The 27172-nt window shown below is 48.4% G+C and overlaps 1 protein-coding gene and 1 pseudogene across 3 annotated transcripts; one reads left to right on the top strand and one right to left on the bottom strand.

Moving 5' to 3' along the window:
* Positions 1–94: 94 nt before the first annotated feature.
* On the top strand, positions 95–25785 carry LOC126570653 (inositol polyphosphate 4-phosphatase type II). Of its 3 annotated transcripts, none has more exons than XR_007607845.1 (7): positions 95–543; positions 631–926; positions 18902–19075; positions 19196–20082; positions 20154–23071; positions 23148–25486; positions 25640–25785. XR_007607845.1 is itself a non-coding variant. In XM_050228600.1 (7 exons), exons 2-7 carry the CDS (start codon positions 809–811, stop codon positions 23278–23280), a joined length of 4155 nt encoding a protein of 1384 aa, XP_050084557.1. In that variant the 5' UTR covers positions 95–543; positions 631–808; the 3' UTR covers positions 23281–25785. The 3 variants fall into 3 exon arrangements, 2 of the variants coding, with proteins under 2 accessions (XP_050084557.1, XP_050084545.1); XM_050228600.1 differs by having other exon boundaries at positions 19196–19396; positions 19472–20082; positions 23148–25785; XM_050228588.1 differs by having other exon boundaries at positions 23148–25785.
* Positions 25786–25899: 114 nt separating this feature from the next.
* The window catches only part of LOC126571125 (dnaJ homolog subfamily C member 16-like), a 1998-nt pseudogene continuing 725 nt past the window's right edge, over positions 25900–27172 (bottom strand).

Genomic DNA, 27172 nt, shown 5'->3' with positions numbered 1-27172 from the left:
GAATACAGCGTCTTCAACGAAACCAAAACAAAAGGCCCAGCTGTCAGTTGTTTTTCATTCATTTTTCTAATCTTCGCGAGCGATTTTGTTCGGGATGACTTCACCTGTTTCCTATATACACTTTGAACGAGTCTCGGGCCATTCTCAGCTAAATTGAGCAAATTATTGAGACTGAGAATTACTTCACCGTCTGGAGGCGCTGTTAGTCGGTTGGTTGGTCGGTCGGTTTTCCATAGGACTCGCCCAGGCTCCGGGGGCCCCCCGCTTTCCGCTCCGACCTAAACAACCAGAAAGGGTCCAATCTATTTCGCGAACGAGAACACGTAAAACGTGCGTGTGAGTGCGTGCGTACGTGTCTCTCTGTGTGTCACGTCGCGATTACTAGCACTGGGTTTCAACAGTGTCGCGATAGTAAGAGGTGCTGGCGCACTAGGTGGTCCAGTCGCAGCGACCCAAATGCTGGTGTGATGATGGAGATGAAATGATCGGTGCCCTCTACTGTCCCTATCTGCACTCCTTCTGCTGCTAGTGTAACGGTTTAGGGTAAGGTGGCTGACTTGTCAGCGTCGTGTATCGTGTTTGTTACTTTTTTATTTAACCCGGATACTTGCGCTCCGCTCTGTTTTGTAGGACGATGCTGTAGCGCTGCTCCCGGGTGCCGCTGCATAGTTTGCAGTTCCTCTCAGGGACTGTGGGACAACGGGAGACGATAGACGGGTCTGGCCGCGTCGTCGGACCGTGTTCATCAACAAAACGGGAAGCGAGATAAGGTGCATCAGGCATCAGGTAGACGGAGACGACGACAACGATGCGGTTCAACAAGCAGGAATTGGTGACTCTCGCTACGCAACCGAGCAACAAGTTCGAAAAGGAAGGACCACTGTTTGTAATGGAGAAGCAGGAGGGTTTCTTCCGGAAAACCGAAGGTAGGGTTGTATCGTGTTGGGTGTTGTTGCTGTTATTGATATTGGGGCGTATTGCGAAACTTGTCCATAGCGCTATCGATCGACAAACAGTCAATAAGTGTTCATTTTTGCGTTCATTTGCAAGGAAAGTTCATTAAAAAATTCACTCTTGTCGATGGATAGCGCTATCGACCAACTAATTTTAAGTTCGCAATAGGGGCCATTGTTGGCGGTGTTGTTGTTGGAAAATTGTTCCACTTCACCCACCGTTCTCTATCGCGCAGTGTGACAGGCTAAAATGATTATCTATCATCAAATGTTATCTGTGATCAAGGATTTTCTGTGTTATGGCTTGGTATCTGCCCTTGTGTGTTTTTGGATGGGGAGGAAGGCGTGTAAAATAGAGGAGAGTGTCGCTTGTTGTCGAAGGCCTCTGGCATTAGGGGACTGGACGCTTACGCCTCTCCTAGTGTTGGGATCCCTGCTCCTGCCTCCATCTAGCCTGGAGTGTGGACATAATTCCTCTGACTGCGCGGCTTACCGCTTTTCATGTTTCTTCTTTTCTGCACATTTCTGCCACAATGTTGTTGGCTCTCAGACCCGCGAATTCCGCCCGCTCCGTTGCGAATGTGGGGCTCTCGAACACCACGTGCTCCGGTGTTTCCGTGACGCCATTTCCACATTCTGGACACGCTGGTGATCCGGTGTGACCGAATCGGTGGTGGTAGCTCCGGTAACAACCGTGTCCCGACAGAAACTGCGTCAGGAAGAAGTCTACCTCACCGTGTAGCCTGCTGAGCCATGGTTCCAGTTCCGGGATGAGCCGGTGTGTTCACCGACCATTCTGGGCTTGGTCCCATTGCCTCTGCCACCGAACTAACGACTGCCTCCTGGCCGCCCCTCGTGCGCCTCTGACGCCTCTTCGTTGGCTGCACTCGCCGGTCCTCGGCGAGAATGATGCCAATGGGTATCATATCCGCGATGACGCAAGCTGCTTCCGATGATATCGTCGTGTATGCGCTAATCACCCTCATGGTCATCAGTCGGTACGTCCTGTTTAACTTTGTGAGGTTCCCCGCTTGAGACGACAGCGCCGAGCTCCACACAGGTTCTCATACATGGCGTTCGCCGTCATACATGGCGTTCCACAGCTATGGCCCCAGTACCCTGTGGGACCCTGTGGGACGCCCGCGGTAATCTTCGCCGTCTTGCGACCTTCTGCCGTGTCGTATAGTAGTACTCTGTCCTCGAAATAGCTCCGCAGGATTTGGCACCCGCATACGGTGAAGCGCTTTCGCTATGGCCTCCCAGCTGGCACTGTTGAAGGCATTGGCGATATCGAGCGTCACTAACGCGCCATACCGGTCTCCCGTTCTCTTCTTACTCCGTACTTATTCCGCCCTTCCAACCACCGCGGCGATCGCGTCCTCTGTCGATCGTCCTTTCCTGAAGCCAAACTGCCTCTCCGATAGACCATTCTCTCCTTCCGTATACCTGGAGAGGAAGTTCTGGATGACGGTCTCCAGTAGCTTGCCCATCGTGTCGATCAGGCATATCGGTCTGTATGATGATGCCTTACCGGGGGGCTTCCCTGGCTTTGGCAAAAGCACCAGCTTCTGTCTCTATCATTTGTCCCGGAAGTGGCCTTCGGTCAGATGCTTCTGCAGGACGACTCGAAACATGTCGGGGGCTTCCCTGATCGCGGTTTTCAGCGCAATGTTCGGGATTCCATCGGGCCCGGGTGCCTTGTTCATAAGTAGTTTCTTTCCGATGTCAAGAATCTCCTCCTTTGTAATGAGGATTTCTGCTGCCGTACTCTCTTCGTCCTCTGCATACGGAGTTGTTGGCCACGCCGTTAGTTCGTGGGTCAGGAAAAGCTTTCCCACTATCGCTTCCAGTTTTTCCGGACACTGTACTCTAGCTGCCGCTGTCCCGCTCACCTTAGGTGGTATTTCTCTCTTGGACACCAATCGGCGTAGTCTGGCGACTGATTAGCCTCCCTACCATCGGGGACGGTTTTATAATCAGGGCAATCTTCTCCAGGTGACAGCCTGCTAGTGTAAGTAAAGACGCCATTAACCACTCAGCCATTGCAGCTGGCGGACTTTTCTTAATCCGCACATGAGCAGGTCCAACCTGACCACAGGTTAGGCCGCTTCATCTGGTGACAGCGGTGGGAAAGCAAATACCATATCGCTTAGTAATTATCCGGTGGGTAAAGGAACGCGATATAATTTAAGTAGGGAAGTAAAGTTAAAAAAGTAGGATCGTGAAGTGAACGTCGCAGCCAGGCCTTCAGCGTCATCACAGGACCAGGATCACTCCAGAGGACAGCGCTCCGATGACGGTAAAACAGATCACGTTTATAATCCTGTGGTAAGTTGTTGTCAGTGGGTATGTACGGTTGGTAAGAAAATAAATTGGGATCCAACCCATCCATACATTATCCAAATCTATAAGCGTCGATGCCTACGCAGCTGCGTGGATGACGGAATATTAAGCAAATCTATAGGTATCGCTGCCGATCACGTTGCTGACGACCGCCGACTGCTCCTCGCGCCTTGGCCCAGTGCAACCTGTACAGACCAGGTACCTGAACCCAATTACCCGCAGTATTTTCGCGAATTTAAAAAGAATATCGTAAAAGGGATAGCCTGTCTCTGAATAGAACTTTCCAAGAACTAAAGGTGAGCAAGCCAACGGAATTCTAGATAGAGCGAGTCATGAAACTTATCCCAGAGTTTCGAGGCAAGGCGGAGGAATTGGAACTCTTTATACGCCAAATAGACCGCATGCAAGAGCGCAACCTGGTGAATGAGGATGATCTTCTAGACATCGTCCTCGCAAAACTTAAAGGTGATGCAGTAAGCCATTTCCACCGCATAAAAGCGGACACTTGGGAGGAGATGAAGATGCTCCTCACCAAAGAATTTGGTGACCATTATAGCTTAGAATTCGTCTTTCACCGAATTGAAACTCTGGCTCAAAGAGCCAACGAAACTTTGAAAAAATGCAAGGAGAGAACGCGAACGATGCTCGAATGGATAGCATCGAACGCCGGTGATAGTGAACAAGCCTACACTCTCAGGCACTTAAAGCACCATTTTGTAGCCGGATTGAGGGATGAGTATATAAAAACAATGGCCCTCATCCATAAATTTATGGACCTCGAGTCTCTGATGATGAGGACTTTCACTACAACGCTGATCGGGTTACGGATGCATCCCGTCGCCTGCGGATCACCGAGGGTGATTCGGCTCCTCCAGTCAGGCAGCAGGGCGGAATTGACCTAGGACAGTCGCTACCCCAAGACCCCGGAAGATGGGGGCAAGGCTATACAGCCCCGATGAGCGGATACGATCCACGATATCCAACCCCGTTGGGAGGATACGTTCCACGTTATCCGGCACCTTTAGATGGCTACGATCCACGCTACTCAGGCCTTGCATATGGGTATGATCCACGTTCCATCGCTCAAGGTTATACAGTCCAATCATGGGGATACCATCCGAGTTATAATGATTACGGATATAGGGAACCGTACCGGTGTCATGAACCGCAGAACTGGAATCACAATCATGGGGCATCACCCAGGGAAAACGAGCAACAGCCTAGAGAATATGGCTACGGGGATCAACCCCGGGGATACGATTGTCCCAACCAAGGTGGGAATTCATCTAACAAGCGCGACTCAAAGCGCTATCAACCTTATCAGAATGAACACTTTTACCAGAAGCCAAGAAACGAGGGCAATGCTCAAGGAAAGCATCACAAGAACCAATCATATAATGACCGTTCACAAAACAAAAAAAACACTAGTTTTTTTTTAACATATAGTTATAGTTGGTACGTTAGGTTGATATTGTAGAGTAGTGTAGACGTAGGTTTAAGCTAGTATTAGTAATAGATAGTAATTGTATATTTTTTATTAAAAACAGTCTGAAACGTAAACCACTTGGAAGCAGACGTATAATTGGCGCAGCCGTCCGGCCTTTGACAGTTACAGTAGGTCCGGGTAACCATTAAAATCGTGCCGCGTGTCGATTTTAAGTTGAGGCTTCGCCGCTTTCGTGACAAAGAAAAAGAACCGGCAAAAGTGAAGCGTGAATGTTCTAAGAGAATCACCTTCACCCACGACGACTAAAGTGAAGTAATCGTTCTTAGAGAAATTACTTTCACAAGAGTAGCGAGAGTTCTAAGTGAAATCGCGCTCACAGAAAAGCAGTAAAGTTGAACATTCGACAGTGAATTTGGACTTTGGAGAAATTACTTTCACAAGTCCAGAGTAGCGATAGTTCTAAGTGAAATCGCACTTACGGAAACCCGGTTAAGCTCATCATTCGGAGTGAATTTGGATTGAAAAAAAGTGAAATGGATCAAATCAACCAAAAGCTCGAGGAAATAGTGAACATTTACCGCCAAATACTTTCGGATCACAGCAAGAAATTTCAACGGATCGATCGATGCCTGATCGACCGACGGAGCAACGCAGAGATCAACGACCAGCGACCGACAACGCAGAGCGAATCGATGAATTGTTTAATCCCTGATGCGATTAAGCTGCTACCTGAGTTCGATGGGAATGGGCGTAAACTCTACGCTTGGCAAGAGACCACAGAACAGGCACTGGAACTGTTTCAAGGACAGGTAACGCAGGAGCAAAATGAAGTATTTTTCAACATTGTCAAAAACAAAGTAACGGGTAGGGCAAAAGATGTGTTATGCGTAGGAATCAATTCGCAAACATTCGAAGAAATGAAAGACATTCTGCTAAAAGAACTAGAAGGATTTAATTTGAAAATACCAAAAGATACGGGTGTGAACAAAAACATCGTACCACATGGCATTATAAAATACACCCAACCAACTTCTCACGTATCTATTAAAAATGTATGCAGCTCTAACAAAGGTTCTAAAATGGAAAAAATGATCTTTTTCCCAACATTTGTACACCCTTAGAATTCTATGAATTTAAATTTCGCGATTATTTTGACTTTCTCATTGGTTCAGAGACACTTGCACAGTTTAATGCAATTATCGATTATGAAAATGAATTTATTGTTTTGAAAAATAAAAAATTAAATTTCGTGAATATTACCCATCGCAGAAAGCAGAGACACATCATACAGTAACAGTGAACACACTGAACAATAGGGATTGGTTTGTACCTACTTTGCAAAAAATAGGAAAACAGGCTTACATACTTCCAAGATTGTACAGAGGAGTATCAAATTATTTTCTATTATTCAGCATAACGAATTAAAAGTGAAATAACAAATCAATCACGAGGACGTTGATTGTACTTATAGGGGTAGTTATAGTTGGTAGGTTAGGTTGATATGGTAGAGTAGTGTAGACTTAGGTTTACGCTAGTATTAGTAATAGATAATAATTGTATATTTTTAAATAAAAACAGCCTGAAACGTAAACCACTTGGAAGCAGACGTATAATTATATATAAGGACGGACGAGCCGTATGTAAAAAAAAAAACCACTAGTTGGGAGCTTACGTAAACGTAGTGACGATCGTGGTTCCCGGTGTCAGGATAATAAAATAAATAGAGCGCACGAGGAATTGGCGCCAAAAAGGGAAAGTGATCCCGTTAAAGAGGATACGCTCAACGTAAACAGCGCCGTCCAACACAAGGATAATATTAGGAATGTAGGTCACGTAAGGAAAGAGTTAGAATGCATAGGAACTGGTCTTGTCGGCATAAAGGTCAAAGCCATTCAAGGTAACGCCGAGCCCATACTCGTCACGCTCGATACCGGTGCTTCAGTAAATTTACTGCGCTGAAAAGAAGCTGTTAATATGGGTATGAATGGAATCATTACTACAGCAATTACGCGAATCGCTGGAATCAGCGGGAAATTAATCGAAACTCTCGGGTCCTGCCGAATCGAATATCGGAGATGTTGTTTCCCAACAGTTTTCCATTTAGTGCCAGAATTTGAACTATCGGGGTTATTAGGAGCTGACTTTTTCCACCAGTATGCATCACAAATTAATTACAAAGAAGGATACGTGACTTTACATCCTCCACAAAATGTTGAGGAGCCATCCAATCAAATCTCCTAGGTAGTAAAGGTAACCGAGGATGAAGCCGATAAGGCATACCAAGGAATGGTGCTGCGTTTAGGTATAAAACGCACAATCACAGATCCAGAAATACTTCCGCCTGCAGAACAGGAACAGAATAGTTTCGAACGGGACGTGGAGGTTTTTAAGAACGAAGAAAACAGATGAACATGATCGAGAAAAGAACTTGGATACCAATTCGATTCGTAAGCGATTCGAAAGCGATTCAGTGGAATATCGCAGCATCAAGGAATTGGACCGAGATTAGAAGTCTCGAAAGAAAAAACAAAAGATAAGATCGATCGAATCTTAAGACAATTGGCTAATGACAACGGTAATAGACATCCTAAGGCAAATAAACAAAACGAAATGATTTTATGACAAATCGACTCAGAACGATTTGAAAATAACAATTAGAACATAAAAGAGGAATAGAAAAGGGAGGATGAGGTAACAGAAAGAATGAATAGTGGATCTGTACGGATCCTAAAGAGATAGGAAAGAGATTATTCTACGATGGAAAGAAAACAGCACAGGGAAAGGCCTCAATTCACCCTCTAAGCATAAATATTTAAATTATCAAGTTTATCAAAAACAAACAAAATGAGTGGGTTTGTCGGCCTGTTTCCGCAATTAATTTCTCCAAGCGGTACCGAATTCGAGAACACCCTCGGTAACATAGGTGTCAAACTTAGAAGACCAGGGTTTGATGATAAACGATTTCAGCGAGCCAACCGATGGTGTAACGATTCACAGGCCTTAGCCCGAACAAACGCACATATTGAATAACCACCACAATTTAATTCAGGACCGCTTGGAGGGCATAAATCTTTCGACCAAAAATTTATGTTTTCCTTCAACCATATTTGAGTCCGTTTAGACGTATGGCAGGGGCCTCCATCTTGCTGAAACTCAAGATTTTTTGGAGTGTCAAAGTTTGCTTTAATTCATAGTAAAACGTGATCCTTCAAGAAATTGATATACACATTTTAATATGGGATTTTATGAAAACTGGTTGCATTTTGAAACCATTAGAGACAACTGCTCCAAACATCATTATTCCAGCGGGGATCTCGAAAGTGAACCTAGGAGATTTGAGTTTTATGTTCTTTGGACCATCCTTATAGTCTTTAGGGGCGATATGAGCCTATTCGTGCAGGAATTCCATGCTGGATCAATCGTGAAAAGAGAGAACAGGACATTAGTACCTATTGTGGCTTTCGAACGTTCGACAAAAGTTCACTCGAACGTCATTTTCACATTACAGCACCCAATCGAGCTCCCGTTCGACAAATCCTCAAGATGGATGGATGAATTCACTCGAACTCACTGCATTATGGTTTTCGAACGGCAGCTCGAATTCGAGAAAAAATATTCCGTCAACTTTTACTTGCGGAAAGAGTTACTGAGGTTTCAAATCCACTGCAAAATATGGTGCAGGAGGCAAATCTTCAGGGTAGAAAATACTTGCCGATAAACTGTGATATTTTTTATCACCATCGCTACTTTCACTACACTATCAGTAAAGTGTGATATGCCGAAATCTTGATTTTAAAAAAGATTGTTTTGCATCTGCTGGCCGAACGCTCTCTCGACCGCTGTTCATTTCCAACAGCATCACCATAACCACCGGCTGCTGTGATGTAGGGAATGTATGCCTCTCGCTCTCGTTCTATTAAAAATATAGTGCTGTCTCATTTACTCTCGTTTGAGCTACTCGAACGGAAAGTTGCAATGTCAATTTTTGCTCAAATCGGTTCGAGATATTTCAATCGAGTTGTCGAACGTTCGAAAACCACAATAGGTACTATTGTCTCTTGCCTGCGAAGCAAAATCGACACTGTTGCCTTTGAGCACATTTTTCAGATCATTGATTTCAGATGAAACAACGTAGCGAGAAACTTCTTCGGTATTCATCGATCCCACTCGAATTCACGGGGATCGCTATAGAAGGATGACCCGATCCCAAATAACGATCGGATCTAACCCACCGAAGCTGGAGACCCCCCAGTTGACCATAATTCGAGCAAATCAGGGGATAAAAATCGAGCAAAATTCGAGCCGAGCAGTGCTTCGGAAAAAGGTCGCACGTTGGTCGCAATTCCCGTTCTCACCAAAGGGGCTGGAGGTTTTTGTTACCAACTTGCGACCTTTTTCTGAAGCTGCTCGAAGAAAGGAAGCAGCCTCGTGGTGGCTCGTGGCTGCGGTTGAGAGCAAAAAAAAAGAGAATGGTCGGCCGCCGCCGCCGGTTCTCTCTCTTCCCGCTTCTCTTTTCTCTCTGTGTTCCTTCCCCCTTTTTCCCTCGCTCTGTGCTACAGCTGTTATTCTGTAGAGGGAATGACTTCTTCGGTCATGGCTGTGGGGCCGTGGGTCGGTGTCTGTGTGATGGTAGTCGTGATCGGTGTTTCGCGGCTGGAATTATTCGAGTGAACGATTAACGCAAGGCAATTTTTTATTGAGAGAATCATACTTACCTGCCGATGTGGTTGTAGTTCGTCGATGCGATCGGAACCATACTTTGTGGCGGAGCACTTTAAACGCACAATAACACGGTGCACAATTTTACCAACTTGAAATCAATAAGTATGCATATCAATAAGAATATGCGAAACGGAGAGTGCTCTGCACACATAATGAATGATTTTGCACTTTGTGCTCCTTTCGCGAATGTTTGTTCGATCATCAACTCGCACTCTACGGTGATCCCTCGTGTAAAGAGATGCGGTTTGCTATGCTTCTCGTTACGATGGGATTAGGTTTTATGGTACTGCGTGCTAGTCAGGCACGATATCTAGCCGCAGCTGTAGCGTAATTGGCGGTGGGAAAAGCAGAAGAAATACGTCGGCATTTTGGAACCGCGCAGGTGTGCTGCAGCCGCAATCGGGATCAAATTAAGGCGCATAAAGATGTCCTTTTTCCTGCAAAGAGACGTGTGGGGTGTTGGGCGTGGCCACTACTTTCGGATGCCACTTTTCCCACATTTTTTACTTTGTGATCGGTTAGGCAAAGGGCGACAATGCTGTGTGTTGCGGAGAGCGGTAATTTATTTACCTATCCTCGACCAACGGCTGGTCGTGAGGATGGACGACGTTAGAGAAGTATTTCACGGATATCGGGTTTTGTTTGCACGCGTGTGCGAATATCCGGCCCGGCAGCTCGGATGCTGGAGCGTGTTGCTTGTCCGAGCGCTACGATGGAAAAGGGGCGATTCAGCGCGCGCGACTTGACAGGTGGGCCAAAGCCAGCTTTGACCTGAACGCGGCCTGAATCGCATGACGTTACTTGACGAATTTGAAGTGGCCGTTACGGCAACAGTCTACCGTCGTCGAGGTCGCTACAGACGCAATGTCTGCTTGCTCAATCAGTCACAGTTTATATTGAAATCAAATGCATGCCATGTCAAGGATCGTACATGGCATCAATCAAAACCACGATCTTCATCATCAAAGCATGACCACGCAAGGTACACTGTACGCCTTCGCCACTGAAATACTACATGGAACGATTGTAACACATAATCAACGGGAACGTGGGTGGCTGCCAGAACTAGAAGTACCATTAGGGATGCAGGAAAACGTTGTTACGCTCAAACTGTTAGCGGCAACTCAAGGACGATTTATTGGCAAGGGAGCGGCCCGAGAAAAAATATCTGTTCTTCCTTTCCATATCATCATCAGTGTACGTTTCGGGGTGATTCTTGATGATTATAGTAAAACTTCCTGTCTCGGTTTCCTAAAATTGCGCATCAAGTGTCTTGCACAAATCTATCCCGCTTTATACGGTCTGAATCTGTTCGTGATCTAAGATAGTTTAGCAAAAGATTCATCGCCGAGCTGCGCTTAATCCTTCATAGGCGGCACGTTTACTTTAGCAGAGCTATTTAGAATAATGTTTCCAACAACAGTGTGCTTTGCACTAACGGTATCTACTTCTGGTAACAGTCTTTGAACTCGTGAAAAGCATTTCTCAACTAAGAATGGTCCGTGCCAAATTGCATAATAGCGGCGCCAAGTCACAGAATTGTTTTAAATCTCGCTAGTGCTAAAGGCAACCAAGGGATGTAAAGAAACACTTGCAATTTTGTTAAGAATATCCAGATGCAGCCACGTTTTTAGGTTGCTCACGCTGTTGTCTGTGATGTGAAAGGTAATCTTACTTATTGGCGTCCATTCAATCCTGGCTTCAACAATCCTCGATTTCTGAAACAGGACATATTCCGCTGTATCAACGAGGGCCGCACAAGTTTGGCTCAGTGGTGACGATATTCTTATCAGGTGATACAACCGACGAGCGGTCGTGGTCTTGGAGTCCTCAAATATCATCTAATAGTTTATATCAGCCCCAAAACGGTACGCACAAAGTGCAGTTGCCGACTGTTTTACGTACGATCGTCTGCAAGCAGGCAGGATATAAAACACAAATACCACTATTAAAAAGCGAGAACAAATTCAAACGGACGCTTCTACATGATAGAACCTTTCGTCTTTGGGATTCTTTGGAAGTAAATGTGTTTGTAATTAATTACAAATGCATTATAAACCGTTTAATGCATGTTACTCCAGACGGAGAGACAACCGAGCGCAATCGAAAGGCTAACAGCGCTGGTTCCGAAGTATTTCATGAGCCGTTTCTATCCGCTAAGGTACATCTATCGATGTTTCGTTAGACTACTAATATTGCATTACGTTGTCTCTATTGTTCCTCTTGCGTATTCCTCTTTGATTCTGTAAAGCAACCTTTGTTTCAGCCCGGCTGGTCTCAAAGGCAATGCCAAGGGTGAAGAGTGCGTTGATTAGGAAAAAATGAATGTACCGTTGTGATTCGAGAAATGTGCTAAAAGAATTGCCGAAATTATTACCGGGTTTGCACCATCGTTGTTCTGTAGTGCACTCGATAGAATCGTTCTTTCCCAATTACTTTTGCTTGGAAACAAAACCCCTTAACAAAGCATTTTAATCTGCGACTGAATGTTCAGCAAATTTAGAAAAAGAGTTACACTTTTGTAGAATCGGAGTGCTTTATTATCCTTTGTTTCATCGTTCGTACAAGAAATATAGATCTTTACTATCAGCTTGCGGAACGAGGGTGAAAGAGTTACAAACCACTTCACGGCAAACATGTGATTGAGGAAGGAATTGTCCTACAATTCTTCTCATACATAGGACAGGTTTAAATAAGATTAAGAAATACTAAACAATCAACATCCGGCTCAACCAGTCTTGCCTAAATGTATGAAAAAGGAACTTTGGAAAACGATTTTGAGTCGACTTCTGCAGCTTGATGCGGCATTTTTACAGGCCAAACCAACGATTATCTGGTACCAAATCACACATAAATCATTAACAATTTAAATAGCTACAATTTTACATTCAAATTCCTTTTTTTATTAGAGAAAAATATATAAAAACTAAAGTAGTTTGAAACGGTCTCCGAAGCCGCGGTCCTATGCGAGAAAAGGCAAGCGATATCCCTCTCTCGCTCGATCATACACGCCATACGAGAGCATACAGCTGTTCGCCGCGAGTGGCGCACACACTCGCTCGCAGGCACACAGGGAATCAACGGCAGCATGCGACTCACACACCCTGAGAATTTCGCTAAACAGCGAAGCTCCATACTGAGAGAGGAATCGTTCTTTGCGGGAGCGAACGGCCTCACACAGAGAGAAAGGCCGCCAGCAGCAAGCTCCATACTGAGAATCTCGTGTTTGACGTTTTTCTTCCTTCTCACTATAGCGGCAAGCTCATTAGCCGTCTTCTCACTATGGAGCCTGGTCAGACGGGTTGGGCCAGGTTCGGGTCAGGCTCAGCAAAATTGAGCAAATTCTTGAACCAGAGAATCGTTTCACCGTCTAGAGGTGCTATTACCGTGTCCTTGGCCGATATTCCTTGCAGTGGCGGTGCATTTCCATTGAGAAAAATAGGTCAATTTTGACGTTTTTGATATTTCGGTCGATTTTTTTCAGAAGTCTCCGTCGATATTGATTAATTTTTGCTTGTAATGATAATTAATAACCCTTTTGGCCCATAAGGCATGCAATTTGATGACTTCTAACATTTTCGATGGTTGGTGGTTCTCTCATTTATATCACTATTTTAAAAAATGTTAAACCGCACTTTGCACTGTGTTTCGGTAAGAGTATACCCACCGTAATCTTCAAAAAATTTTTTTATGTTTTAGGTGCTTATTCTGTACCAGGCGATTTCGATTGCCTCTAGGCGATGATTCATTTGGTTCATTTTTGTGTTCACAATCGCCTACTGTCGAGTGCATTTTTGTTATCGACAGCTGGCGTTTTGTTTACATCGATCATCGAGCATCTGAAAAACGACGTCCTGATTATGCATTAATAATTTCTTCCTGCTAATCGTATACTATTATTACAAAGGTTAAGTCGTTTTTATACCGAAAAAACAAGTTAATTCACAGTTTTTTTAATTCAAACTGTCATTTTGAATTGTTTATTGTTTTCGAAACGTTTCGAAACGAGTTGAAGTTTCGAAATTCGCATGAATCATCGAACGCCTGAGGCCATCGAAATCGCCTGGTACAGAATAAGCACCTTACAAACAGAGGGAATACTTAATCATACGAACCGACGGAAAGCCCGCGTAACAGTGTGGGGCTAACCCACTAAACCTACCTGTTTGGTTCTCCGTTACTATCCGTTTGCGGTATGCCTGTTTCCAGATGACTCGCAATCGGACAGCAGTGTCAAAGCACTCTCACTAGAAAACAAATGATCTTTAACGATCTACTTTTAAGGAATACCTACAACCACCCGACAACGCCTTGCTCCTAACCTCCCTGCCCTCACAAACAAGAGTCCATGCCTAGGCACGTGAAAACAGAAGTGTCGGAGAATAACCCTAGCTTCCTTCTTTTCCCGCGGGCCCCAGAGTGGCGTGGGACGCCGATATTGCCCTGGCTTCAGCCCTAGGTGCATCTGCTCCCTTAAGTCCCTCCATTGGTATGCGCGTTGTTGGTCTGAGCCACAACTTGTGTACGTTGGAACTCCATTCCACCACCATTCCATGCGCAGCTTCGCCATGATTTGGCTAACACAAGCCTTCACTCCTTCGAATGCCACCCTACTGTCACACATCTTCCCTAGTATTGTTTCGACGGTTACACTCTCTCCTATGGCCGTGATCATATTTTGCCTGGCATCGTCGAACCTGGGAGAGTCAAACTTATCACTCCTGCGAGGTTATCACTCCTGCGAAAAGTCGACGCCTGCTGGTACTGAGACCGCCAGACCTACGCATCATGCCCGTCAAGGCATTTAGCGCCTTCACAGCTTTACTGGTAGCAACGTCCACGTGGTCCGAGAACCTAAGCCTTCGGTCAATCATCACTCCGAGGTATTTGATGGCTTCTTGCGACCGAATCACTAGTTTGCCGATCTCGACCGACAACTCTTGAGCGGGGCTCGATCCATCAACCAAGATGACCTCAGTTTTGTGGTGAGCAACTTTCAGGAAAGCCCTCCGCAACCACGCTTCCACTTCCTCGATCGCGAGCTCCGCCTTTACTTTCACTTCTTTCAGGCTATAGCCACAGACTGTGAGGACCATATCGTGGGCAAAGCCGACGACCAACGTCCCTGTTAGCAACCACAGCCGCAGAGCCCCATCGAACATCATGTTCTGCGGGCCTGCTTCAGTGTCGTACAGCAGCAGTTCTGCTCTTAAAGTAGCTGCCCAGCATCCGGCACAAATAATCTGGGACTCTCATGCCATGCAGTGCCCGGGCAATTGGTAACCAGTTAGCATTGTTGAAAGCATTTTTTACGTCTATGGTGACAACAGCGCAGATATTAGCTCCCCCTGTCCCTGCTTGCGCGATCTCCTCGCAGTTTCAACAACCAACTGTATTGCATCTACTGTGGCCTTCCCCCCCCCCCCCCCCCCCCCTGAAGCCGAACTGCCTTCAGGAACTGCGTGAACGGGATCAGCTTGTTCTGGATCAAGCGCTCCAAGAGTTTCCCCATGGAGTCGAGCAGACAGATCGGTCTAAAGGATGAAGCGTCCTTTGGTTTTTTACCGGGTTTTGGCAGCAGCAGAAGATTCTGCCGTTTCCACCGGTCTGGGAAAACGCAATCGTCTAAGCTTTTTTGGAGCGCTTTCCGGAACATTCCAGGATTAGATTGCAGGGCGGCCCTCAACGCGATGTTCGGGATGCCGTCTGGCCTCGGAGCTTTATTCCGAGACAGACGCTGTGCTGCGAGCTGCAGCTCCTCGTCCGTTACCGCCTCAACCACCTCGCCATCGAGCGCACCGTATGGTGTTGCTGGCCACACAGTGTCCGTGGGACGGAAACAGTTCGGCCACGATCGACCGGAGTCGATCCGGACAAGTTTCGTGGGGTGTGTTCCCTCTAAGCCTCCCTCCCCATTGCAAGCCTGTACGCACCGCTCAGGAGTTCGATTCCGCATCCCTGACAAGCTGGTGGAAGTATTCCTTCTTGCTGGCGGTGATTACTAGAGAGCCAACTCTCTAGTAAGGCAGAATACCAAATGGCTAAAACATTACTAGAGAGCCAACTCTCTAGTAATGTTTTAGGCATTTGGTATTCCGCCTCCTTTACCTTTCTTGTTTCTCCCCTACTACGTGCGAATCGTCGCCGCCTCTGGCGGCAAGTCCATTTCAGCGTGTCCAACTGTGGAGACCACCAGGGTTCCTGTCGCCTACCTGTCGACTCACCTTTGCGTCTTGGCATGGTAGCGTCGCACGCTTTGATCATGGCGGTAGTTAGCCCATCCACGCTGAGGAACTCTCCATTGTCTTCACTGCGCAGGGCATCCTCGAACAGTTTCTTATTAAACCAGTCGGTTTTCCACCCCGTCGGCTGGGTTTTGATGGAGGCTGCAGCTTTTTGAGGCCCTGTTTTCTGCATCCTGTAAGTAACCGCAAAATGGTCGCTGAAGGTAAATTCATCACCTACCTCCTAGTTCATAGCACCGGCCATGTCCGAGCTACTAAAGGTGACGTCGATGATGGATTCCCTGCCGTTTTTGCTGAAGGTTCTGGTGTTGCCATGGTTGACTACCACCAGATTTAGCCTCGCGACGGATTCCAACAACGATTGCCCTTGTTTGTTAGTGCTCTTGCTGCCCCATGCAGTAGACCAGGTGTTAAAGTCCCCGGCTATAACCAGTGGACGTTTGGAGCCGACCACTTCTTCCATCTGGTCGAGCATGGTGTCGAACCGGTCTTTGTTCCACCGTGGAGCGCATAGCAGGAACACACAAACACTCCACCAATTTTGGCTACGACAAACCCCTCATGCGCAGTGTCCATCACCTCCTGGATGGGGTACTTCCCTCTCACTAGGATCGCAGCCAGGTTACCGGCGTCCCTGATCCAGCACGAGTCGTTCTCCGGAACGCGATTTGGCTCCGACAGTACGGCTACATCAAACGACGATTGTAGCATTGACTGTTGAAGCAGATCCTGCGCCACTTTGCAGTGGTTTAGGTTCAGCTGTATCACTTTCGGGCCATCATTCTCGCGATGCACCGAGAATTTTCGGTAGCATGTCCGTCCTTCCCTGTTGGGCACAGTAAACAGTGCGGCTGGTTCGTGCACTCTTGCAATCTGTGCCCTTCCTCCCCGCACCTCCTGCAGTTCTTTGAGCGGTCCACTCCTCCGCACCGACTGGAGACATGCCCAAATCCCCAGCAGCGGTTAAGCGCGGGCGGGTTCCCCAGCGGGTTAAGTTGTCTCGGACTCTCACTGGACAAGTGCTCCAGCCAACGCGGATCGATCCCGCCTCCATGATTTTAGCTGCGTCGGTCTCTGCCAGTTGAATCTCCGCCATCACTGACCGGAAGAATCGTCGAAGCGTAATCGTTTCTCCGACAGCTGGAACTGTGCACTTAGAGCCTCCTGTAGATCCTCCTCATTGGTTGTGACGATCAGCCCTCGCACTCCAGAGTACAGCGCTGCGTCAGAGCTCTCACTTTGGCACTAGATTGTAGTACCTCTTCTACCGCTTCCTGGAACGAGGAACTCTTACAGTGCACCTAGACGAGAGCGAGAATTGCCGAGAATGAGAAGAGAATGAGAGTTGAGACTGTCAAATCCATACAAATCCGAATCGAGAATACTTTCTCTCGTGTAGGAACAGAGAAAAAGCGAGAAATGAGCTACATCAGAGCTTAACTGTCAAACTATCTGTCATTGCCTGTTATTTTGACAGCGAACCCATTCTCGGGCCATTCTCAGCAAAATTGAGCAAATTCTTGAACCTGAGAATCGTTTCACCGTTTAGGTGCACTGTTACACCCTTCTTTAAGCCGGAGAATCATTGCTCCGTTGCTGGTGCGTTCTACGCTCTCTACCTGTTCCCCGAGCGTGGCTAGTCTTGCATCGGCGCGGATGGTTTTGTAGATCTCTGGGTAGCATTTGTCGTCACTTGCCGTCAGGAGCAGTGCGTCTTCCCTGTGCGGATTGACTTTCAGCAGTGGCTTCTTTCGCTCCTTCTCCTTTGGCGCCACCGGTGTTGGCACTGGAGGCTTTGACCGTCACGACCGTATAGCCTTCGTTGTCGGCATCTTCCCCTTCATTTGCATTCCTAGGTCCTTCCCTTTTTTCACGCTTGTTGGCCTCGGTCATCTCTTCTGGGGAGCTCCTAGGCCGTTTCTCTGGTGGTGTTGGACGAGCTGAAGTCTCCCCGGGGAAAGGCTGTTTCCCCTAGGAGGTCGCTGCCCCTAGCGCCAGTGGCACTGTCTGCGTGCCTGCGTTCTTCTTCCAGTCCACTTTCTGGAGCGCGGGTTCCTTGACCTGCTCGCTCACCTGTGCCAGCGCTGTGGCTAGCGATTTCTTTAGCAACAGCCGCTCTTTTTCGGAGGCTCTGACGTCCTCGAGCAGTTACACTGCGATATCGCGAATCTCGACGCTAGGCCCGGTTTTCTTCCCGCTGACGATCTCTATTATCCGGTCCAATCTTCGCTTGCGGTTCCTACCTCCACTCGCTTCTCACGTTTTGTGCCTTCGTTGGTGGGGAATGCCCAACGATTTTGCTTCTCACAAAGATCGCCGCTGCCGCTGGCCTCTCAGCACTCTGCTCGTCACTCATCGTTGGAGCACTCACGTTTGTTCACTGGGTAGCCTGTTTGTTTATGTGCCGATAGCACCCACACGCGTGTCGGCGTTATCAACCGACTAAGGTTGCACGCACACCCCGCAAACCGCTGATTGGTCGCGTTACTCGGAATTGCATCACACTTTTTCCGTAATTTTGGGTTATTTACTCTGCACTGCACCGTCTCCGGGCGCTCCACCAGCTCAAGCGCCTGGCAAGTGCCGCCGGGAGACGATTCGCTAATATAAAACACCAGTAATTCCACACTTTGCTCGAGGCCACCGTAGAGACGATCTGTCTCTCGAGTTGTCTCTCTCTCTCAATAAATATTTGATGCGATTCGGCCGTCGACTTTTTGAGCTAGAGGCAAAAAACGAACGATGTCGGCGAATAGCAGTTTTTGAGAACGGAACTTGCCATTTTAATCGTAATGAAAATATTTGTTATAGTGTCAAATTAGAAAAAATGCATACCGATTATGTTTAACGGATACCTAATGAACAAATTAAAACACTTAAACTGACTTTACAGCTCCATTTGGCGTAGATATAGCTTTACAACGAAAAAGACGGTTTCATATGCATACACCTGGTACTTCGTTCCTCGCGCGCTCTTCTATTTGACCCTCACGTTGATCACGGTTCCATTTTCTTCTTATCTGGACCCTGGTCCTTGTTCTCGCCCAGGCATCCAGGACAGTACACCGGCTGTACTACAAAAAAAATGAGCCTTTAATGCAATGCAAGTTTTTGTATGCGTGTGTGTGCGCTTTCTTGTTACCACCGATAGATTTATATCGTTTTTCTTCAATTTGCTCTCTCTTCCTCAGTAAGCAGCGAACGGTGGTGCCGATTGCGAGGCAATCTGCTGTTCTACTTCAAATCAAACGATCCGTTCTCGGAGCCTCAAGGTTGCCTCGTGCTGGAGAAGTACCAGTGCCTGAAGGTGGACGATGGAATCGACCCGGCGCAAGCCGCAGCCGATGGATTCGCGTTCTATATCGGTAAGCAACTTCGTCAGTGACCGTTCCGCGACTCTCTCTCTCTCTCTCTCTCTCTCTCTCTCTCTCTCTCTCTCTCTCTCTCTCTTTCTCTCTCTCTCTCACACACACACACACACGCAGAGTTTCAGGACGGAATGCGGCAGCGGTTCACGGCCAACACCGAGCAGGAGCGGCTCGAGTGGGTGCAGGCAATCGGGCTGGCTGGCTACGACATGAAGCGGGCCCAGCTCAAGTATCTGCGCGAAGAGATCGACCGGAAGCGCGGCATGATTCATGACGTCGACATCGATATGCTGCGGTTGCAGACGGGCAAGGAAATCGGTGAGGGGATCGCGGGCCGAAAGACGGTTTGCGTTGGAAGGGCGTCATTGTGTTTCTATTCGTTCTGTCTGGCAGATCTGAACGAGGTACCGATCTGCGAGTCGGTAATTTCGTGTGACAATCTGCTGTGCGATGGAAATGGGAAACCGCCGAACCCCTCCGTCGTCGTGCAGGTGACGTCAAACAGTCGGCCCGTGTCGGGGTGGATCAAATATGGGCGCACCGAGGTGATCGAGCGTTCGTCGAACCCGCAGTTCATCTGCACGATCCAGTTCCGGGCGTGTGACGGGCTGAACGCGGATTCGCAAATCCGCTTCACGGCGTACGACGTACGAGAGAAAGTGACGCAGACGGCGGTACCGATCGGTTGGGCGGAGATAGCGCTCGGCGTGATCACGGACACAACCCGACTCCGCATACCGCTGCGGACGCAGGTGTGCGGCGAGAGTGCCGGCTTCCTGACCATCGCCACCTGCGCCCCGGACACGGAGCGGCGCACCAGCAATTCACGCTCACCGGTCAAGACAGTCGGCCAAGGCGGGACAGGCGGTGCGGGTGGCTGCATCGCCGGCCAATCGGGTGAGGTGTACGGGCATCGGCGCTCCCAGTCGCTACCACCGAAGCTCGGCACCAAGCTCTTCATTCCGCCGCCTTCTAAAATCGGGCTCGTCTTCACTAACCCGAGCGTACGGTTCCTACGCGTTTTCTTTCGCGCTCTCTGCTCTTTCGCTTACCTGTTGTTCTCCCCTTTTTGCAGATGCACACCTACCGGTTGCACTCCGGGCTAGGAGGTGACATTAGCGTGCTGGAGATCATGCTGGAGAGCCAACTGTGCTACCTGCTGCCGCAGCAACTACTCTCGATCTGGATATCGCGCGAGAAGGAGCTGCTGCAGGAGATCTCGGGCATGGGCGAGCTCGGGGGCGAGTGGCGCAATCGGCAGATGGAGCTGCTGGATAAGCACTTGAAGCTACTGAAGGACTACTCGCAGGCTAAGCAGTACCTGCAGCAGCAGCAACAGCGTGGCAAAGCTTTCAAACCGAGCTGCCGGAAGGCGGATGAGACGGTCGAGTTCGCACCGGTCAACCTGCACTTGCAGCGGATGTGGGCCCACAACGATACGCTCAAGCGAGCCGGCATTCTCGACGTGATCACGGTCGGTGCCTTCACGCGCCATACCGGGCGCTCGAAAACTGGCGGACTGATCAAGCTGCTGCAGCAGGTGAAGGATCCACCGCAATCCGGTGGTGCGACCGATGCGAGCGAAGCGGCCGGCAGCAGCCACAAGGTGAACGCGGCCAACGATGCGGTGCAGGCCATCAAGCAGCTGCGCTCGGAGATAGTTGCCATCATGTCGCAGCTGTTGCTACTGGCACGCTCGAAGAACCCGAAAGGGATGCTACCGTTGTGTAGCGAGATGATGGCGAAGACGCGCACGCTGCTCAACATCTGGGAGCCGGCTCTGGTGGAGGAAGCGTTCTCGTTTATTGAGCGCCACCGCATCGTCGACGAAACGACGATGGCGGCGGGCGCCTCAGCTGCCGGTTCGTCCACTGTGCCCGAAACTGGCACCGAAGGGCTGGTCGCCGAGGGACTGTCGTTCCCGTTGGTGCCGATGTCACCGTTCAAGAAGATCACCCAGCAGCTGGGAGCACTCGATCTGAAGTCGCCCGAACTGGAGGACTTTGCCACACCGCTCGGTCCTGCACCGGACCTCTGGCCACAGACCAAACTGGGAGTGGCTGGAGGTGGCTCGATGGCTATATCGGGAAAATCGCCATCGCCGCACGACATCAGCACCACCATCGCGACGATCCAGGATACGTTTAACCAACTAGCGTTGTATCAGCAGCGGCCGGAGCTGCACCCAACCATGTACTCCCTGCTAACCTCCTGCTACCTACCGACGGACGAACCATCGACCTCGAAGGTGAACCCCGCGAACCCGGTCGGTCTCCGGTTCAACGAAACACACTTTGACGTTAACGGAACGGTCACGTTGCATTCCAATCCCTCGACCGCGGATTCCACTGCGGCCCAACAAGAGTTACAACCGCTGCAGCAGCAGCAGCAGCAGCAGCAGCAGCAACAACAAAGTAAGAAGGCACTGTACTCTGGGATTTACGATGAGAGTGGATACTGCATGGAGAACACGGCCATCGTGCTCGGTCATAACGGTGCCTTCCTCGATACCCGCGTGATGAGCTCGAGCCCGTCGGCCAACTACTACCGGCCAACCGAGGAACCGGAACCGCTCGACCTGACGCAGCTCAACATCGAAGCGAGCGTCATGTGTCTGGTGTCGAAGGTGAAGTTCTTGTGTGGCCGTTGCGGCAGTCCGGCGGTAAGGTTGCGCAACCCGAAGGGTGCGCTTGGGTCTACTGGTGGCAGCGAGCTGATACCGCCGCCAGATGTCGTGACCGCGCAGCCAGCCTTATCGCATCCAACCGCCAGCCGAGAGCATACTAGCATTGACGCTAGCGAGACAACGAGCAGTGGCATTAGTCCGCAGGCGATAGCTATGATGGCAGCTGGCGACCACAGGGCTGCAGCTTCCGCTAGTAAAACGTCACTCTCAAGCAAAGATCTAAACCTGGCGCTCACGCAGGCAATCGGTGAAGTGACGCGGAAGGTGAAGAAGGGCAACAAGTTTACAGACGGGCTCGATCTGTCCGCCACCACCGATTGGGCGCTCGAGTTGCGGCCGTCGATGAAGAAGCTCCGGCAGGCGATGGATGGGCTGCTGAAGACGGCCCGGCTCATGCACTCGGTACAGCGGCTCCAGCAGGACATGAAGAAGACGAGCACCCTGCTGTGCATCATGTACCGGCGGGACGTGTGCTTCTCTCAAGCCCTCACCGCGCTCGTCGCCGGTCTGATGGCCAAGCTGTGGGGCCAGAATGTGACGGAGAACTTCATCAGCCTACTGGTACAGCTGGGGCCGCTCGCCTGCTTCGAGGGGCTACTTTCGCTGTACGGCAACGAGACGGATATGTGGGGCGACATGAGCGTCGCGGTCGAGGATCTGGCCACCGTGACGTTCGCGCTGGTGCGCAGCAACCTACACCGCGACACGAAAGCGATCCCGGTCCCGCGTATCGCCGGTTCCCGGCTGGCGCTCCGTGTGCTGTTACCGGTGCCGGAGTCGGTGTACTGTCATCTGCCCACCACCAAGGAGGTGGTCACGTTCCGCGTCACGCCCGTCTTCTTCAACATCGGCATCAACGAGAAGGCGACGGTGGCGGAAACGCTCGGCTACACGCGCGAACAGCACCGCTCCAATTGGGACAACTACGATCGCTTGAAGCGCTACCATGGCCAGTACCGGCGCGTACCGTTCAACTTCGTGAACCCGGCCTGCTCCGCCAGCCAGGACACACCGACGAAGGTGGCGTACACGGCGCAACAAAAGGAACTGCTCGTACCGGAGGCCACGGTGGTGAAGTTTCTGGACGAGCTGGAGACGGAACTGCGCGCCCATTCGTCCAAGAGCTACCGCGTGCTGCATCGAGCGGAAGATATTACGAGGGCGCTACAGGGGCTGCGTTTTACCTCGTGCAAGAGCGCCAAAGATCGCACCTCGATGGCGGTGACGCTCGAGCAGTGCCGGGTGCTGCAGCAGGAGTTCCACCTGTCGGCGAGCAACGCACAGAACGTGCTCGATACAATGCGCAGGTAAGGTGTGGTGGTGGAGGTGGGGGACCTTTAACCTCTGCCTGATTTTTCCTGTATTATTCACTCTGTTTTGCAGTGAAGGCACTCGCTCCGACAACACGATGAAGAACGTCGGTATACGGAAGTACGCGTTCAATTTGCCGCAAGTGCTCTCACTGCCGACCGTCTATCGGCCCCCGGCCGGTGCGTACGGCAAGGCACAGTCCTAGTGATCGTTCGAATCTGGTTCGTTTGTGTTGCGTTTTTGCTTTTGTACGCTGTTTAGCTAGGTAGAGCGCAGGTTTCCCTGTAGACTAATCGGCATCGTACAAAGGCACCCTTAACTTGGTGTCACCTTTTAGGGAGTTCGGATTCACAAAATCCCGTTACCAATTGGACTATAGACTGCGGCTCCCGGCTGACTGAGCCATTACTTAAAGGCACAAAAAAGGCACATCAGCCAGCCAGCAAGCCACAGAAGATGAGGCGATGGTTGTACTCTGTTCAAAGCCCAGACGACCTTTCTGACACTGGCACACAGGCACAGAGGTTAGGCCAAAAGGAACGGAAGGAACCGGTTCTGGTACTTATGATTATACCTTACATGTAGTTTGTTATCACGAAGCGATTCATTTCTTGTCACTTCATTTTGTTTTGTTGAGTTGGTTAAGTTTCATCTACGTTGTTAATGCATCACTGCATAGTTTTTATTTTAATTGTTTTGGTTTTTTTTTGTAAAACTAAAAAGAAAAAAGAGAAAACCGATTTGATGCAAGAATTGCATCGAATTGTCGTCTTATATCTATTGCTCGTATGTAGGCAACATTGGCCTAGTCCTCAATGTTTCATCAATCAGGGCCACAGACGCATCGTGTTCGTTCATGTGGCCCACAGATGACGCCAATATTCAGCCTCATCAAAATATTTTCAGCTTGCTGAAAATTTTAAATTTTTTGACAGGAAATTCAATGTAGCTCACACATGATGAATATATTGGTGTCAATCAACTTGCATGCAAGCATTGATAAATAAAGTTGAGCGTTTATGGGCCGCTTTAGTCAGCATTGCCTGGCGGCTGGAATCTCTGGCAAACTTAATCGCATCTTATTTTATCGACACCCTCCCCCTACCCCTCACCCAGTATGTACACGTCGCGAAGGTTCGGGCGACTTTATTTATCCTCCTCCAAAAATACTCTGCAGTACATCATGTTGCATGCCCTTTAACCCTAGTCGACAGTCCTATTTTAAAACCTTTTCCGCAGTCCCGGGTCTGGTCAGACCCGCATGCTTTTACATGTGCTTGCATACAAAATGCATACGAGTTTACGAGCATACAATCCGAGACGACGAGATATTGCGTACGAGTGTATTTTTAGGTGCTCATTCTCCCAGTCTCTACGCCTGCATTTTCTAGGCGTAATTCATTTGGTTGATGTTTGTGTTCATTTTGGTGTTCATCTACGACTACTTTCGTGAGCATTTTTGTGATCGACAGCGTTGAAAATCGAACGAGTTGAAAATTCGAAAATCGAGCAAACAATCGACGAACCCTAGCGGCGTCACGACTATATAGGAGGCGTAAAGAATGGGAGAATAAGCACCTTAATTAAATGGCTTCGGCAGACTGGTTGCGGTACGTGCGGTATTTGCGGTACTTGCGGCAGTTGCACGTTCAGACTGGTCACCACCGCATCAAGCAAAGCAAGCAAAGGTGTTATGTTACAGTGTCTTTCCTTCGCTTCTTTTGCTGACCTTACGGGGTTAAAATAATAAAAAAACGTTTTCTTCTGACAGAATATAGCCTCTAGGCAATGAAATGAGTAAATAGTTTAAGGAAAAACTAATATTACATTTGTTTTCTTGGACTTTGTAACACATTTTTCACTTTTCATGCTGCTCAGTTTGTTCAATCATTGTTGAAATAACAAGTAATAACAAAAAAATATTCTCCAAGCCTGTGAAGCGAGAAACGCAACATGAATATATTAAATATGACCAACAAACCAATATATCGCTTTTGCATCGATCGAATGTCTTAACTTAAAATAATTACTTTCATTTTTCAGCCAAAAAATGCTCAATATTCCTTCAATTTATGTATAGTTTCAATGAAAACCACAAAAGTAATCGAAATAGTTACACCATTATTCAAATATTACACCACATCTTTGTTTTGAAAGTTACTCCACACACCTTGTTGATGCGGCACTTGCGGCAATTGCAGCACTGTTGTGATTTTGTACAGATTCACTGCACGTACCGCTCGTGCCGCACGTGCCGCAACACAAGCACATCTGAACCAAAGTGTCTATAGGAAACAGGTGAAGTCATACCGAACAAAATCGCTCGCGAAAATTAGAAAAATGATTGAAAAAAATTGACAGTCGTTGCCTATGTTTTGGTTGCGTTGGAGACGCTGTATTCGTTTTGAGAAGTAAGAAATCCGTAAAGAAAGTTAAAGTTTTTCCAGTTTTTCAGTGCTCTGATTGTTCTACATTGGTGGTTTTAAGATGCCTTATAGATTTTGCGTAGCTCCGTTTTGCAAAAATAACAATAATAATATCAAAGTTTCATTCTTTTCCGCAAGATGTGGAGTTAACCCGACAATGGGCAACATTTTGTAGAAAAGATGCAAATTGGCGTCCGTCTAAGAATGGTGCTATATGTTCGGAGCATTTTAAGACTGAGAATTATCAATTACACCAACCGCCACTGATTAAAAGCTATCATAATTTGCGATTATTGCAGACAACAGGTATGATACCTTGTTTACCTTTATTTGGACTTTTTATCTTAGATTAAAATGTTTCTTTTGGCTGTTCCTTCTATACTACAATGTAACAATAGTTATGCCGAAATAAACTGCATACTTTATTCTAAAAGAAAAACAAGTGTACGTATTTATTACATGCGCAAATTTAAGTTTTTCAATGCAATGGAAATTATATTGGTAAGTGGATTTGTATCTGTGCCGGTCAGTGTGCAACCTTAAATTTGCGATGATTTACGCTCAACGGTGCCGGATGAAGTCGACCAGATGCTGTGCATTAAAGACGCTCTCGCGGTGGATATAGTTGTGGCCGTCGAGCACCATGACAATGCACGGTAGTGAGTGGACACCGGTCCGGCGTATCAGCTACTTCTCGTGACCCGCATTGATCGTTCGAGCGTACGGTGTCGATCATCTTCTTGAACGAGTTGGTCGCTTTCATACAGTCGAAGCACCAGTCGGCGTAAAACAGCAGTATTTGCGGAGTTTGGCGGCTTTTGGGCAGGATGTTGCTCTCTTAGTACTTGGCGGTGATCGACAGCCGATGGTACAGGCTAATGTCCTGGTCGTGGAAGTTAAAGTTATGTGCAGTTCGTAAAAGTGTTCGAACGGATCCTGGAACCGACCGTGTGGTGTAATCTGACCGCTCCCTATTCACGATTGCATCCTCGTTCGTTATGTACGGCGTATGCCTTCCGACGCTTCGAGTCGGAAAGTAGCTCGTATGCCTGCTTGATCTCGACGAACCGCTGCTCCGCCTAAAAGTGTTTTGATTTGTCCGGATGCCTGTTTGATACAGTTAGCTCAAGTCCTACCACGCCTGTGGCAAGCAATCAATACGAACGCAGACAGAGTGCTGTTCGGATTCTTCCTTAGCTACCATTCCTTAGCTTGCTGTTTGTAGGCTTGTCGGATCTTCTGTAGTGTAGCCTTTCGCTCCACACCCACGGTGACGTACGGATCCTTGCTGTCGCACTGCACCTGCAGGACGATCACAAACACTGCCAGGCAAAGCCAGTGCACCATCATTCGAGGCATCCATCCTTGCTCACGAGGCGATGCGCTCTTGATGCGCCTTACAAAAGAAGACACCTGTTCCGACGGTGGCAAACTAGGAATAGGAGCGGATCTTCTTCCCTTATCACTCTTCCTTTGGATGCGCCCCGCGATTGGCAGACGATCTGCCGAGCCAGCTATCTTATATGATGAACAAAGCGCGCTGGAGCTGCCTTTATTCGGGCAGAAGAACCCACTCCTTCTCCTTGCTGCTCCGTGTTCGGAACAAGCGAAGAGGTTTCACCTTCGCCGGATCTCTGGTCGGATACGCGACAACACCCTCCTTTGGATGCA

Source organism: Anopheles aquasalis, chromosome X (genome assembly GCF_943734665.1).
Source record: "Anopheles aquasalis chromosome X, idAnoAquaMG_Q_19, whole genome shotgun sequence".
NCBI lineage: Eukaryota > Metazoa > Arthropoda > Insecta > Diptera > Culicidae > Anopheles > Anopheles aquasalis.
The sequence above is the reverse complement of the archived record's forward strand: the minus strand, read 5'-3'. Positions and strand labels throughout refer to the sequence as shown.

Coding starts and splice junctions, on each gene's coding strand:
- LOC126570653 (XM_050228588.1), top strand. CDS start 809: ATGCGGTTCAACAAGCAGGAATTGGTGACTCTCGCTACGCAACCGAGC. Junction 927..18,901: donor TTTCTTCCGGAAAACCGAAG/GTAGGGTTGTAT, acceptor TCTCTTCCTCAG/TAAGCAGCGAACGGTGGTGC. Junction 19,076..19,195: donor TGGATTCGCGTTCTATATCG/GTAAGCAACTTC, acceptor ACACACACGCAG/AGTTTCAGGACGGAATGCGG.